This window comes from Schistocerca cancellata, chromosome 9, assembly GCF_023864275.1.
Source record: "Schistocerca cancellata isolate TAMUIC-IGC-003103 chromosome 9, iqSchCanc2.1, whole genome shotgun sequence".
NCBI classification, from domain to species: domain Eukaryota; kingdom Metazoa; phylum Arthropoda; class Insecta; order Orthoptera; family Acrididae; genus Schistocerca; species Schistocerca cancellata.
The window spans coordinates 153841060-153857741 of NC_064634.1; the positions used below are offsets into that span (position 1 = coordinate 153841060).

Genomic DNA, 16682 nt, shown 5'->3' on the forward strand with positions numbered 1-16682 from the left:
TTGTCCACTCCATATTGTGGATCAGGTAATATACAATCTGCTAAACTTTTAGGGGTGTCAAAGAATTCATTAACTACCATATAACTTGCTCTATTACACTATGAAAGCAACCTGTAGGGGCTGTGGTATGTTCCTAGATTCTTAACTTAAATCTGGTTCTTGAAACTTTGTAAGTAAACCTTCTTGGGATGGTTTGCATCTATCTTCAGCTACCTGTCAGTTCAGGTTTTTTACTATCCTCATGTCCCTCTCTCATGGGTAAAACAAACCTGTGAACATTTATGCTGCCCTCCTTTGTATATTTTCAGTATCCCCTGTTGATCCTATTTGGTGTGGGTGCCACACACTAGGGTAGTATTCTAGGATGGGTCAGACAAATGTTTTGTAAGTAGAATGAGATTTACACTCTGCAGCGGAGTGTGTGCTGATATGAAACTTCTTGTCAGATTAAAAGTGTGTGCCGGACCGAGACTCAAACTTGGGACCTTTACCTTTCGCAGACAACTACTCTTCTAACTGAGCTACCCAAGCATGACTCACGGCCCGTCCCCACAGCTTTACTTCTGCTAGTACTTCGTCTCCTACCTTCCAAACTTTACAGAAGGTGAATTGATTGCATTTCCCCAAAAATCTACCAAAGAACCAAAGTCTGCCACCTGCTTAACTTACAAGTGAGCCAATGCAATTATTTCATTTCTTATTCCTACAAATTGTTACATCTAGGTATGCTTTGATTAATTCCATTTGTCACTCACTGATATTGTAGTCATTAGATAGCATGTTGTTTTTCCAATTTGTGAAGTGAACAATTTTACATTTCTCACTATTTAAACAAAGTTGCCAATCTTTGCATCATTTCAAAATGTTATCATGATCCAACAGAACATCTGTGCAGCTTTTTGCAGACAGTACTTCATTATAGAAACCTTATCATCTGCAAAAAGCCTGATGTTAACATGAATATAGTCTGCAAGATCATTAATATACACTGTGAACAGCAAGGCTCCCATCTTCCCTGTGGCACTTGAAATTACTTCTACATCTGTCAATGACTCTCCATCGAAGACAACATGCTGCAGCCTCCCTGCCAAGAAATCCTCAATCCAGTCACGAATTTCTCTTGATTTCCCATACATCTGTACTTTCAATAATAAGTGTCAGTATGGTACTCAGTCAACTTACAGTTCAAACCGAACCACGTGCAATTATTTGTCATTTAATATATATCATTTCTGGAAGGTTCTTGAAGTTTGCAATTTTTGTATATTGTGGAATACTTTAAGTTTGTATAAAAAGTTGCACTCTCTTTTCAGGAGATTAGTTTTGTTCTGGTTGTACACTGATATTCACAATAAGTGTACTTTCAGTGCTAAGCATTGTTTTTCATTGATAACCGTGCTTTCATATTTGGAGTTGACTCTGGTTACAATGTGACATTGTTTGGAAGAGATGTAAGAATTTCAAGACATCTACATCAACATGGTACCAATCAGGGAACATAAAAGTTGTTGGCTACATGGTAAGGAAATGGAATAGAAGCAGTACATCATTTCATGGTCTGTATATTCAGGAGACCAGTGGATCCAAAAATAGCAATGATTCAGCTGCACATGAGTTAGCCCTCAATGTTTTCAGGAAATGCTGGTCAGGACCCAGTGAAATGGCTGAAATGATTTGACCAAGTCACCAAATACAACATGTGGGATGACTTGTTCAGCAAATCTGTAGTTTTAATTGTGTGGCACAGTCCAGCAATGGTTCAAGAACAACAAAGAGAAGCCCAATGGCTGGACCAATTCTGGGCCAAACTGAAGAAAATGTTTGGCGACAATCAGCCAGCAAGTTGGCTTATTGGAAGAACAACTGAAGAACAGCATTCTACATCATGTGAAAATGATACAGTCCTACATGCAGAATGTTTTGACCCTATGCCATATTACAAATCCGAATGTGGCAGAACCTGACAAAATCACACACTTCATTAAAAGAGTTGTACATGTCCTTCCGATAAAGGATGTCGCAACAATGGAGGAATTTCATCAAGTGATGTTAATGTGCAGAGGAAATACAACAGAAAAGCATCATACGAAAGAAGTATGACCATATCCTGAATATGGTCTCTACAGCAGTAGTGGAAGGTCACCATCACCTCGCTGCTCTCATACACCAGACTGTAAGAGAAGTCATACAGCATTTTATTGCAGCCGGAACAGTCAGACAAAATAAGCAGGAGATAGAAGCCATGACTGTCAATCCTATATGTCATAAGATAGTAGAGAATGTTGAAGAAGAGGTGTATCCACGGTTTCCGTTGTACAAAGAAATTGTACCATTTCCAGTACTGCCAAGTTCACTAGTTTTCTAAACAATGAATAAAAACAATTTTTCATCACACCATCTGTAATCTTAATTTCTCAGGTGACTGGTCACAATAATAATACAGCTCTCACATTATTTTTTTCTGCTCTTAAGTGTTACAAAATTCCAGGTGTTGTTATGTCTAAACAAAATGTGTCTACTTCTTACAGACAGCTTCACAAGACTCCTTCATCTCTTCCCACCTCTTGTGAGCAAACCAAGACAAGGTAACAATTCCCATGTAACACAATACAACCAGAACACAGCACAAACTAAATCAATGTTTTGGGTCATACTATATCGACATACAATGTTTGGCACTGATCTGAGTGTCTGACATCTGGAGGTTTGGCTGTGAGTCACAGATAGGCACAACAAAAAGACTGTCAGAACATCACCTTCCTGCCAACAAGGCCTTCGTCTGAGATAGTATACACACACACACACACACACACACACACAAAAATCACGCAAATACAACTCACTCACATATCACTCACATATGATCACAGCTTCTGGCTGCTGAGGCCACACTGCGAGCAGCTGCGCATGATGGAAGATGCAACCGGGTTGTGGGGGTAAGGAGGAGGCTGAGGTGGGGAGGGGGAGGGAGTAGTGCAGCTAGTGGGAGCATACAGCGATTAGGTTGAGAGAAGTTAGGGCAGCTAGGTGCAGTCAGGCAGTTAGACGGAGGATGGGCAGGAGGGAGGGGGATGTGTTAGCGGAAAATGAGGTAAAAAGACTGTGGATATCTTGGTGGAATGAGGACTGTATAGCGCTGGAATGGGAAAAGTGAAGGGGCTGAGGGTAAGGACAAAGACTAACAAAGATTGAGGCCATGGGCATTCTGGAAATGTAGGATATTATGCAGGGAGAGTTCCCACTTACGCAGTTCAGAAAAGCTGGTGTTGGAGGGAAGGCTGTGAAGCAGTCATTGAAATGAAGAACATTGAGTTGGGTGGCATGCTCAGCAATGGGGTGGTCCAGCTGTTTCTTGGCCACAGTTTGTTGATGGCCATTCAGGCGGACAGACAGTTTATTAGTTGTCATGTCAATGTAGAATGCAGCACAGTGGTTGCTGTTTAGCTTGTAGATCATATGACTGGTTTCACAGGCAACCCTGCCTTTGATGGGATAGGTGATGCTTGTGGCTGGACTGGAGTAGGTGGTGGTGGGAGGATGTATGGGACTGGTCTTGCGTCTATATCTGTTACAGGGATATGAGCCATGAGTCAAGGGGCTGGAAGCAGGATTTGTGTACAGATGGATGAAGATATTGTGTGGTTCAGTGGGTGGTGGAATACCACTGTGGGAGGGGTGGGAACAATGTGGGTAGGACATTCTTCATTTCAGGGCATGACGAGAGGTAGTCAAAAACCTGGCGGAGAATATGATTCAGTTGCTCCAGTCCTGGGTGGTACTGAGTCACGATCGAACTGCTGATAGGCATATTACCTTTCTTTCAGAACTAACAGTTCCTTTGTCTAGGAAGGAAGAGGGATAGGCTGAGAAATTTAGAAAGGAAGGGCAAATAACTCAGACCTCAGGATCAGAGACAGCCATTTGTAGTGAGGATGAGAGTAAAGGAAAAGTGAAGAGAGAGGTGTTGGAGAAAGTAGGGCACATAGGGTACACTGGTAACAACTGAGCCAGCTTCAGTCTAGAAATGAAAAGGACAGATTGAGAAGTGAAGATAGACTAAGGGGGAAGAGAAATTAATATTGTAATTAAGACCTAGCATAGAAAATATGACTCATATACTATGGTCAAAATAAAATATGTATTTTGCTGAAACTTTAATACTGAACGCTCTGATCAAGAAATACATTATGATATCAATAGATTTGTTTGTTTGTAATATAATTCTAGCGGAAACAGTAAACATTACTACTATGATGGCAATATGTGCAGTCTGTAGCTGCCATGTCACCTGCAAACATTTCAGTACCTGTGCTGTACATCATTATGAGAGTTGTGTTGCTCTAGGATGGTTTGGTCAAGTACAACATACGAGGGCAGTTCAATAAGTAATGCAACACATTTTCTTTCTCGGCCAATTTTGGTTGAAAAAAACCGGAAATTTCTTGTGGAATATTTTCAAACATTCCCGCTTCGTCTCGTACAGTTTCATTGACTTCCGACAGGTGGCAGCGCTGTACAGAGCTGTTAAAATGGCGTCTGTAACGGATGTGCGTTGCAAACAATGGGCAGTGATCGAGTTTCTTTTGGCGGAAAACCAGGGCATCTCAGATATTCATAGGCGCTTGCAGAATGTCTACGGTGATCTGGCAGTGGACAAAAGCACGGTGAGTCGTTGGGCAAAGCGTGTGTCATCATCGCCGCAAGGTCAAGCAAGACTGTCTGATCTCCCACGTGCGGGCCGGCCGTGCACAGCTGTGACTCCTGCAATGGCGGAGCGTGCGAACACACTCATTCGAGATGATCGACGGATCACCATCAAACAACTCAGTGCTCAACTTGGCATCTCTGTTGGTAGTGCTGTCACAATTGTTCACCAGTTGGGATATTCAAAGGTTTGTTCTCGCTGGGTCCCTCGTTGTCTAACCGAACACCATAAAGAACAAAGGAGAACCATCTGTGCGGAATTGCTTGCTCGTCATGTGGCTGAGGGTGACAATTTCTTGTCAAAGATTGTTACAGGCTATGAAACATGGGTTCATCACTTCGAACCTGAAACAAAACGGCAATCAATGGAATGGCGCCACACCCACTCCCCTACCAAGAAAAAGTTTAAAGCCATACCCTCAGCCGGTAAAGTCATGGTTACAGTCTTCTGGGACGCTGAAGGGGTTATTCTGTTCGATGTCCTTCCCCATGGTCAAACGACCAACTCTGAAGTGTATTGTGCTACTCTTCAGAAATTGAAGAAACGACTTCAGCGTGTTCGTAGACACAAAAATCTGAACGAACTACTTCTTCATGACAACGCAAGACCTCACACAAGTCTTCGCACCCGAGAGGAGCTCACAAAACTTCAGTGGACTGTTCTTCCTCATGCACCCTACAGCCCCGATCTCGCACCGTCGGATTTCCATATGTTTGGCCCAATGAAGGACGCAATCCGTGGGAGGCACTACGCGGATGATGAAGAAGTTATTGATGCAGTACGACGTTGGCTCCGACATCGACCAGTGGAATGTTACTGTGCAGGCATACAGGCCCTCATTTCAAGGTGGCGTAAGGCCGTAGCATTGAATGGAGATTACGTTGAAAAATAGTGTTGTGTAGCTAAAAGATTGGGGAATAACCTGGTGTATTTCAATGCTGAATAAAACAACCCGTTTCAGAAAAAAAATGTGTTGCATTACTTATTGAACTGCCCTCGTAGGATTGGAGTCTCTATATGGTCAATTTAATGGAACAGAAAATGCGACAGGTGGACAATGGAACAAATGTTGTCATGAGTCAAAGTGGTATCTCTGGCATCTAGAAAATGTTACTAGTGATAGGATCAGTTGAGGATCATCACAGAAGTGACCATGGAAAAACAACAGTGGGTTTTCAGAACTGAAATTTGTGTATAACGGCAAGAAGAAACCCTCAACACAGTGCTACACCTCTATAGTGGCACTTCCAACCAGATACAGGAGTCCAGGTGTCAACACAAGCAATACGAAATAGGCTCCATGAGTAGTCATTCCTTCTCATCCCATCTGGTAAGTCTCCCCTGGCCCGGGGTTCTGGGTGACTTTTCTGAGCTGTACCACTTTCCCTAAACCTCTCCAGTCCTTTTCCTTCACCCCTCTTCATTCCCCTTCAGCTCTTCTGCCAGAAGAAGGAGCCACTGGCTCTGAACGCTTGTAAAAGTTAAATCCTTCTGTGTGGGTGTACCCCTGCTGCCACTTGGTTAGTATATTTTTTATCAGTCTGTTTATACTGTATTTGCAAAGATAGATTTGTTTTATTCTTTCACAAAAAGAATTTAGTCACAATTCTGTATAATAATCATTTAAGACACAGACAAATGTTTCGTTTAGAGATTATTTATTCCCTTCAGATAAGATGCTGACGTTTGGGAACAAAAAGGGCACATGAAATGAAATCTGGGGACTGCAGCAGATGGACTGAGAAGTGGTGCAGGGTTAATACATTGTAATCACATTTAGGAGGCCAGCAGTTCGCTCTTTTACACACTAATATTGGTTGCTTATGCTATGCACACACTAGTGTTGTGTTATAAGAACCAGAAAATTTATTTATTTATTTTTTTTTATTTCCCCTAATAGTGTGAATCCCAAAAAGCAGCTGCCACTAGTTTTTCTACAAGTAAAGCTTCATATTTTTTTCAATGCAATTTCACTTCCATCACACTATTTTGATTTCTGTTATGTCACAACGATGTACAGATGGATCAGCTTATCTTTCATACAATATTGTTAACAAATCTGGAAACATGTACAACAGCCCTGAAGTGGTACAAACACTGCAGTTGTATAAAAACTGCAGGAGTTTCTTACATAATTTGTAAATACATATTCTTCCTCTACATTTCCAGTAAGAGAACTTAGAATGACCTGTGCAGTTCACAACCACAATACTAGATGTAAAAATAATTTCCAAATAGACTATGTATCTCTATCTAGGATTCAGGATGCCATTTTATACCTTTGCTGTGGTAGGCATCAGACAGGAAACTGAAAATACATTAATATTAAGAAAAGGAAGAGAGTGCTTCTTTAGCCACTCCTCCAACAATTTATCAGAATATTTGAACTCGGAGAGATGTAAATTAGATGTAACTCTAATCTTTGTATGAAAGAGACCTTGATTTTGCCATTATACAGATTACTGATAAGTGTTCTTTGTAAAGTTATATAAATGTTTTATTTGAAGTAATAGACAACAACAGTGACTTAGAAGTTTAAGAGAACAAACAGTGGTTATTTTCAAAGTATCAACTTTTCTCTTAATATGCACACACTTGCATACATTTACAAAGTAAACTAAAGTATGAGTATGAGTATGAGTAAGGGGCGCTCACTTATAAAAAATATTGGGGGGGGGGGGGGCAGGCATACTGGGGGCCCGAGAAAATTTCTAAATTTTAGATGAAAAATAGTGAGTCTTAAAGTTTTTTTAAGCATTTTAGAGTCATACGATCAACATTATAACGCCAAGAACTGGACTCAATAACTCGACACTCTGGAAAACTCGACAAGCCTGACACATTTTTTGGCTTTGAAAAAAGAAACAAAACAAAAAAAATGCAAGGTATTTTCATAAAAAGCTAATTTAATTTACAGTAATAATCATGCTTATAGACTATTACAGAACAGTGAATATATAGCTCTGAAAAGACTGAAATTATATTTAAATAAATTCTTAACTATCATTAAAAGAATAAAACATAAAATATTGCTGTCGCACAGTAATAGCACTTTCATTAATAAGTGAAATAGCTAATTTAAGCTTACTTTGAATAAGGCTCTGAGTTCATTAAATAAAAAAAAATATCTCAAATTTAATGCTTTAATACAGTTAATACAGTATGCCTAATACTTTCAGTCAAAAAGTACGTAAATAGCGGGTTTTAATTGGGTCTTACATACTAAAAATATTTAAGTATTTGAAAATAACTAATACAGTACTATAGTAATACAGTACTAAATTAGTACTAATATTTCGAAACTGAAAATTTGACATTATGTATGTATTTAATTCTCTATTTTATAAAGATTTTTAATATTGCTCTAAATGCCAGTATTAGAGCTAGAGTGTCTTTAGAAAGGTGCAAATGTCAACCGTCTGACTGTATTACTGAATATGAAGTCATTGATGACTGGTCGGATATCCAATTCATCAAAAACATCTTGGTGGGCATCTGTGCCATTGTTGATCGGAGATATGACTTCAGATGTCTAAGGCCGCTAAATGACCGTTCAGCTGTTGCTGTCGTGATTGGAACTACTTGGAGAAGCTTAATGCACTTCACTACTTCACTTAACATTTCTCCAACTGAAGGCTCTTGTGTAATGTACTTTCTTACATCACACATGTTTTTTAAGACCAGTTGTTTTTTATCAGCGATATTGGCAAACATATTGAAGTGTAAGTGCAGTCTCTAAATGTCCAGGTAATTTTTGAAAAACTCAGTTTTTTTTCCAAATTTTTTTCACCTCTGTTTACTAAAAGCAAGCACTCTTGGTCAACTGCAATGATCTGTGTGAGTCCAGTTGAAGCAAACCGCTCAGTAATGCAAGATTGTGAAACAGTGCAAACTTCAATGTAAATAGCTTTGTAGTATTCCTTTGGAGTTTTGAAAGTGTGCAGTGAGCTGGCTCCATTGTTTTCATACTTCTTTGGTATACTTTGATTCCGAGGAAGCAAAGGATCATCAACTTGTGAACGTTTTTCTTTTAAAAACAATTTCCAAAAGTGTTCAAAACTATCATGCCTTCAATTCAATATACAACACAAGCCCTCATATAATTTTTCCAGATCAGCAACGTTTGGATGAGGGCATTGAATTTTTTCATTGACCTTCTCTATTGGGTTCATTGCACAGCAATAAAAACGTAAAAAGAAATAAGTCTCAAATTGTAACATTGACTCAAGGTAGCCTGCACACCTGCAACCAGCCTCTGTTTTGTCCTCTGCAAAAATGTTTCAAAAAACTTTAGAAGTTCTTCAAAATTTTTCAATATTCTCAAGATACTAGAAGCTCACATAGTCCACCGAGTTGGGGAAAGGGGTCATAGACCAGCTTGGTCGTTGGCACTCTCACAGCATATGCTTCTGAAAAGTCCCATCCTTTTATTGGATTCCATTTCGGTGTTTATTAAGTCCTTGGCTAAAGCCATAATATTCCTGATAGACCTAAGATGGTGGAGACTGTCTACAACTGCCAAGTTTAAACTGTGAGCAATGCAGTGAACATAATGTGCTTTTGGTTGTATATCCGCCAGCCGCAGTGGCCGTACGGTTCTAGGCGCTACAGTCTGGAGCCGAGCGACCGCTACGGTCGCAGGTTCAAATCCTGCCTCGGGCATGGATGTGTGTGATGTCCTTAGGTTAGTTAGGTTTAATTAGTTCTAAGTTCTAGGCGACTGATAACCTCAGAAGTTAAGTCGCACAGTGCTCAGAGCCATTTGAACCATATTTTTGTATATCCAAAACTAGCTTTTTTAGTCCTTTGAACTTACCTCTCATATTTGAGGCACTATCATAGCACTGTCCTCTTAAGTTATCCATTGACAAATCAAGACGAGCAAAAATGTCTTTTAAAATACTACACAGAGTTTGTGATTCAGTGGTGTGTGTGGGGGAGGGGGGGGGGTCTCGTATAAGCCAATAAAGTCTTCATTGATGATTAAGGAATCATTGACAGTATGAATACAAAACGACACTTGTTCGTGAATCGAAGAATCACTTGTTCTGTCAACCATAATAGCTCACATTTTGAATACTGTGGGACGTCCACTTATACCCCCAATGCCCTAACCAATCTTTAAACTCAGGTATGTCATTCTTTCAGACTTCCAACAATTGAAAAAAATTTGACCTTACATCTTCGTGCCCTCTAATTTCTAGTCCTTGTAGACACAGAAATTACAAGGTAGTAAAAATCGTCTCAAGAGCTAAATGGCCTTTCTTCATATCACTATCTAACTGTTCATTCAATGGGGAGGCCACACTTCAGTTAGTGATAGAATTTAGTTTCAGAACACCTTCTTAAGGTGTAAACATATTTTCATGAAGACGGAATTTTTCCAAAGCCTTTTCCACGTAGAAAACTCTACAGAAGTAAATGCATCTTCTTTTTTTGAAGAAAATTTTAATAGGTTTTTAGCATCTGCCTCTTTGCAGGTTTTGCAAAAATCTTTTTCGGTAGATGCTTCATATTCTAGACATGTATATTTGATCAACCAAGACTTCTGAAATTATCTTCCCTAACCGGATTGTCCAGGCTTTGGCTGTGAATGGTTCTCACCTGAAGATGACGAAGTAATTGACGACACAATAATTTTTGGAAGTTGACTTGCAGTATCGTCAACTTCCAAGCACGCCTTTTAGGTAACAAATTTATCCATTGCAAACTTAATTCGCAATACACTAAGAGGCTAATGTAAATGAATAAAATATAGTTGTATGAAATAATCCACTAGACACTAAAGTCGGAACACTAAACATGTCTGTAGCATGCACTGAATGAAACTATCCTCACTGAATGACTGTGACAGCAGGGTGGGCTTTATATAGCCGCGTCGTCGTAATGTCTCGAAGCGTCAAGGCGACGCGAGGCGGCGGTTTCCAGGCGCTTCTGCTCCAGTCCTTTTGATGTTGCTGCAGCCGCAGCGCTGGTCCGCCAGCGCCAGCCTTTACCTGATGATTCGCGCATCAGGACAAATTCTAAGTGTGCCCGTAGCACCGTAACACTATCATGATTCACACCTCTTGTTTTCAGTTAACCTGCTTACTACTGTAATTATTATTTGTTTTAGCTCATTACTGAATGTATTTTAAAAGGTAACTATCGTCACACAAGGAAAATAAAAAATTCCAACACAATTTTGATTTTACAAAGCATAATATAAATAATAATTTTCTTAAATTATTGGGAGGGAGGCTCTCCCCCTCAACCACCCCATATGAATTTTTGAGGGGCTCGGGCACCCTCAGGCCCCATGGAGTCGGCGCCTGTGGTATAAGTAGATTACAAGCACAGATGGAAGGTTTATGAAATTAGTCATAACTCTTTTGAAGAAACCATGCATGAATTCACCAGAAATGATTTTAAAATATGTGGGAAAGCCCATGAATTGAGATTGTGCACTGGGAGTACACGGACTTGTATTCAGCAGGAAGGTGGTCTAAATTCCTGTCTGTTCATTCTGATTTACGTTTCATGGGATTTCCTTAAATTGCTTACGGAAAGGTACAGATGGTTCCATTGAAAAATATACAATCAATTTCCTTCCCAAATCTGAGTTCCCAGTCTCTAATGATATGGCTGTAGACAATACATTAAACCCTAATCTTTCTTTTACTTCTGAGGAAAACCTAATCTGGTTGGATGAATGAGGATTTGAAGGCCACTCTTTTCTAATACATATCAATATCTTCAACACTGCAGCTACCTAGATTGGATCTTTAGAGAAACACTAAATCAATTGGATAAGGATAGTTCACAAAATTGACTGCATACTTGACACAGGAACTACCTATGAAGTTTTCTGAAAAGACTTAAAGAAATCACAGCAATCTTACCACAGGATGATCACATAGGACGTGAACACTTCCGACAATGAATCTTAGTGTTGCTTCAAAATCATTCTGTGGTCTTATAAGAAAGCAGTGTGGTACAGTGGCTAAAGTGGTAGACCAGTATTAGGGGACAAGATAAGACTGATCTTCCTGTCTGTTCATCATGGCATAGATTTCAAGTGGTTTTCATAAATCACCGTAGTCATGTTCTGAGAGACTTATTTCAACAATCATTTCCATCTCCCATCTACATTACTAAAAGACTTAAAAGGCCACCTGGTCCCAGGTACTGGTAGTTTATTAAACATGTTCCAGGGGCAACCAAAAATTACGTTTTCAGTACCTCATATAACTGTTGACCAAATTTAAAAAACTATCATAATCTACTCATCAACATATATAATCTTACATTAAAGGTTCAACACAATAAGTCAAGTGTTAGAATTAGAAATTGTGTATGTGTTTTGAGATAGAATCTAACACAGCATGAAAATTTCCCAATTTGGTATTTGAGAATGGGAGCACTTCATGACTTCCAACAAATAATTTCCAACCTTTTGAACCATTTTTTTCACTGCCATGCCCCACAAAAGAATGAAAAAAAAAAAAAAAGATTTACTACATTTTAGCTGTTCAGCAGAATCAGGAATGATATTTTAACTTATTTCTTCTGAGCCCTAAACTCTATTTGCAATGCATTTTGCAGACAGTATCCACATATACCACTGAATGTACCTGCAAAACTACATTGTTGTATGGCACATAGTACAGGAGATGTGATGTCAAAAACATTGAGATGCATGAAAAACTAGCTTTATTTCAAACAGAGAGCATATTACCCAAACTTTACTTGTCCAGTGTTTGATAATGATGATAACACATTAACTCATTTGCGAAGTAATCAGACGTCCGAATTTGTTTTATACATGGAAGTTCGATTCTATAAAGGAATGGGGACGATGCTTATCTAATGAGAAAATATTCAGTTTCTAATAAGTTTGTTATCAGTAGGCACTCCCCCCCCCCCCACACACACACATTTTGATTCAAAGAACCAAGGTATCTCAAAGTTTAAACGTAAATTTACTGGGATTTATGTCCACAACATTATTGAAATTATTACTGACAACTTCAGTACAATATTGTACTTTCTACCAAGCCAAAATGGAGGTGGGAAAAAGGGAGTGAAGTTCAAAAAGGAGCATAGGAAGAACGTGTATTTGATCTCTCATGTTTTCTTCGTGTGTTGATTAATGGTGTACTTTCAGTACCTAATTGAGCCCCCACCCCCACCCTCCAGTATTTCAGCAACCTACTCAGAAGTCTTTTTCAAACATACTGTGTACTGTTGATGTCATGTGTCATGTCACTACTTAGAGTGAAGTTCACCTCCCAGCACCCACTACACTCTGATGCTCATTTATTTTTCTGAGCCTGCCCTGTTATTCCACCAAATACATGTTCTCAGCATTTTACATCTCTGAGGCATGTTATGGCCAACAATGTCTAACTAAATTTAATGCCAGATCCAAAGGCTTGCTTAAATTGTAACTTGCATCCCACTTTACTAGATTTTTTTATTTCATTGTTTCAATATACTTCTTAATTGCACTGTCGCAGAAACCTGGTGTTTGCACTAACATACTGGTCTCATAGTATTTCATTTCATGGTTATATTCAAGGCAGTATGTATATTTGTTGCACTAGGTAGTAAGGTTGGCTAATGTCAAGCTCAAAAGGAGACAGAATGAATTATGACCTTAGAGGAAGAAGTCTTAAGCAGTAGCTGAATGCTGTTTCTTCTACAAGTTAAAATATCCGACTCGAAAGTAATTGTTATGGTAAATTCTTAAGTTTTTATTTTTTATACTGCCTATACAATTGAGCAGTAATGTATCTTTTATATCCAATTCATAATTAAAACTCAAGCTGGTGAAAATGTGCAAAAACACCTGATTATTTTGCTTTGCATCTAACAAATATTAGTTATATATTCTCATTGAGATATCTAGAACCACTCATGGTGAATGGTTCGTGGTGAATAAAATCTGCTGCAGCTGTAAATTCCTTTATTTGCGTAAAGGTATGTGTACAACCCATGTTTCATGAAACTAATCCCATCTTCAGGTGCTGCTTGTTAATGAAGACTAAGTAGGACACTACACAGAATTGATTAACACTTGTAGGCCCAAAAAGGCTGTAAGTCATTATTAGAAAATACCTCAATTGTGTACAACAAAACCAGTCAAGTCATGTAGAAAAATTAGCTACTTTATTCAGTAGTATGAGAGAGCATTTGCCGGTGAAGCATGAAAAATATGGTGTCGACCAGTGAAACTCAAAGTAAACAGTACTAAATCCAAAATATGCACTCACAGTCAAAAAAATATAACCTAACAACTTACTACAAATGGTCTGAGCACACTCACACTCACACTCACACACTCTCTCTCTTTCTCTCTCTCTCTCTCTCTCTCTCTCTCTCTCTCTCTCTCTGCTCAGTGGCAACAGTGTGAACTAGTGCCAAAAGAACATGAAAAATACGAGGAAATTCTGTTGCCAACATCCACGCCTCACCTCCACACTACCTCACAAAGCAACCCAATACAGATAACACTAAAATCGCAGCATCACATGAAAGTCCTACCGTTCAGATAAGGCATGTGAAGTGCTATGCAATAAATGCTGTTGTCAGGAAACAGTAATAAAGCAACGGTACAAGATATATTAAATCAAGAAAAAAAAATATATATACCCAAAATTAAACACAATGGTACAAGATATGTTAAACACACAGAAAACACCAATACCACACATTAAAAACTGTGAGGATGAAGGTGGTGTGACCTATCGCATATGACAGATATGTATAAAACCAAAAATTGAGCACTAGTTGTATAATTATGAAGCACAAAATCCGAAGTAAGGGTGAAGTCAGGACTAGACACTGTGTAAATTATGTCGTAAATAAGCCCCTGAATATCTATTTATTAGGTATGAAACAGATATAAAGAGAAGATGGAGAAAAAAAAGAGGTATCGAAAAACTATGAGACTAATCCCAGTTGACACCACACGCAACCCCTAAAATTCGGGTCAAGATACAACACATAACATTTATACATAGACAACCGTATGCAAAACCTACTTTACTAGAGCCCAATGTAAACACTGTAGATTAGTTACTTCGTTTTACATGCCTTATCTGAGCCATATGCCTTTCTTTTAGTAATATGGTTTTAGTATCTATATTGACTTGCTTTGAGAGATAGTTCAGAGGTGGTGCATGGATATTAGCCATCAAATTCCCTTGGCATTCTTCACCTTGCCTCGGCACTAGTTCTTGCTACAGCCAACCGTTGGAGTGTGTGTGTGTCCCTGCATTCTGTGTGGCAGTCAGTTACACATGTCATGCTGGGTGTACTCAACACACAGTTGTCTGAGCACTTACAACATATAAGTAACTTTTTGCAGTTCATCAGCTGGCATTTTAGTTGTTTGTAATGGCATTTATGCCCTGATGTTGACTTTCTTAAGTCTATATCGTATCTCAGGCCATTTGTAGTAGGTCATCAGGTTATATTTTTCCCTCTATGAATGCATATGTATGGATTTAGTCTTGTTTTTTCGGTCAGGCCCTGTTTTCCTTGAATCTTACCAGTTGAACCCATACTTTTCTTGCCTACTCCACACAGGCTCTCTCATACTACCGGATAAATTTATTAATTTTTTTGCGTGACTTGTACGGTTTTGTTGTACACTATTAAGGTATATTCTAGGGCTGGTTTACTGCTTTAATGGCTATTCTAACATAAAATAAATAAATTTTAAGTGTGTCCTACTTAGTCTTCATTAATTTTTACAGTAGCATCTGAAGATAGGATTAGTGTCATGAATCCCAGGTAGTGTACATGCTGTTAACCAAGAAAAGGAATATTGAAATTACAACTGCAGTGGATTTTATTCATCTTTAACGAATGTTAGTAAGCTTTAACCAGCTATTTTGCCACATAGCTTGAATGCAAATGATAAGGTCTAGTGACACACAGCCTGCAATAAACTTTTAATGTTTATCTTTAATGCACAATAATGCATTAGCATTAGGAAGTAAACCGTATAAAAACTCCAGTTGTCTCAGATCTAGATTTCTAAAAACAGAATACCACCATCTCATTTCACAGATCAGATGAACGACCAGCGGGTGGATGTCCCCACAGAAACTGCCGTGGTCCAGGTCGCATTCCGTGTGCTGACAGGCGTGGATGCATAACGCCTAATCAGCAGTGTGATGGTCGCAGAGACTGCCGTGATGGTTCAGATGAGACTGGATGCCAACGCTGCCACTCGGAGTTCGAGTTCCAGGTATGACATTAAATGACATTGGCAGGAAATCTCCATATAACATAATACTTTTGGAGACCTGTAATTTTTCATGAATATTTAAATATGTGAATGTGGTATATGTATGTGACTGAGTTGGATGAGAAATTCTGCCTTGTGCAAAATACCTTTGGAGTTTCACCCAGACATGTTTCAGAACCTTTTGTGCTATCTTCAAGAGGTTACTTTATTTTCTTTCTGTAAAATTGTTGTTATATATTAACATTTACAGAAATCATTTGGTACTTAATACTTAAATTTGTGAATGAATAGATTGTTGTCAAATATCATACATGGTTTGTTTACAGTTCACTGATGAGATACGTATTACTGGGCTGATGCAATATATGTTGTTTATTACAATATATCTAATGTTCTGGCTGTATAACTTATTTGAAAAAAGTGTGCATGTATGCATTATTTTACATGTGGCTGTATAGTATTCATTTGAAGTGTCATTGGCATTTGTTTGTGTGTGTGTGTGTGTGTGTGTGTGTGTGTGTGTGTGTGTGTGTGTGTGTCTGTCTCTCTTTGTTTTCTGGGCTGGGAGGGTGGGAGAAAGCGAGAGAGGTTGTTGTGGAAAGGCATCTAGAGTGTGTGTTGTGCAGTATGGGGGAGAGGGAAAATGTGTTCTGAGGGCTGATCATGTGACGTTTTGGTGTGGGGGTGTATTGCGTATTGAATCGGAGACCTAGGAACGATGGAGACGCTTCATTCCCA

The 16682-nt window shown here is 38.9% G+C and overlaps 1 protein-coding gene across 2 annotated transcripts in view; it reads left to right on the top strand.

Annotated features, from left to right (window-relative positions):
* Positions 1 to 16682, top strand: part of LOC126100880 (low-density lipoprotein receptor-like) — a 68259-nt gene that overhangs the window by 49449 nt on the left and 2128 nt on the right. For both annotated transcript variants that reach the window (XM_049911545.1, XM_049911546.1), the window contains exon 5: positions 15764 to 15944. In XM_049911545.1, coding sequence (XP_049767502.1) covers positions 15764 to 15944 — 181 coding nt within the window. The remainder of the gene's footprint in view (positions 1 to 15763; positions 15945 to 16682) is intronic.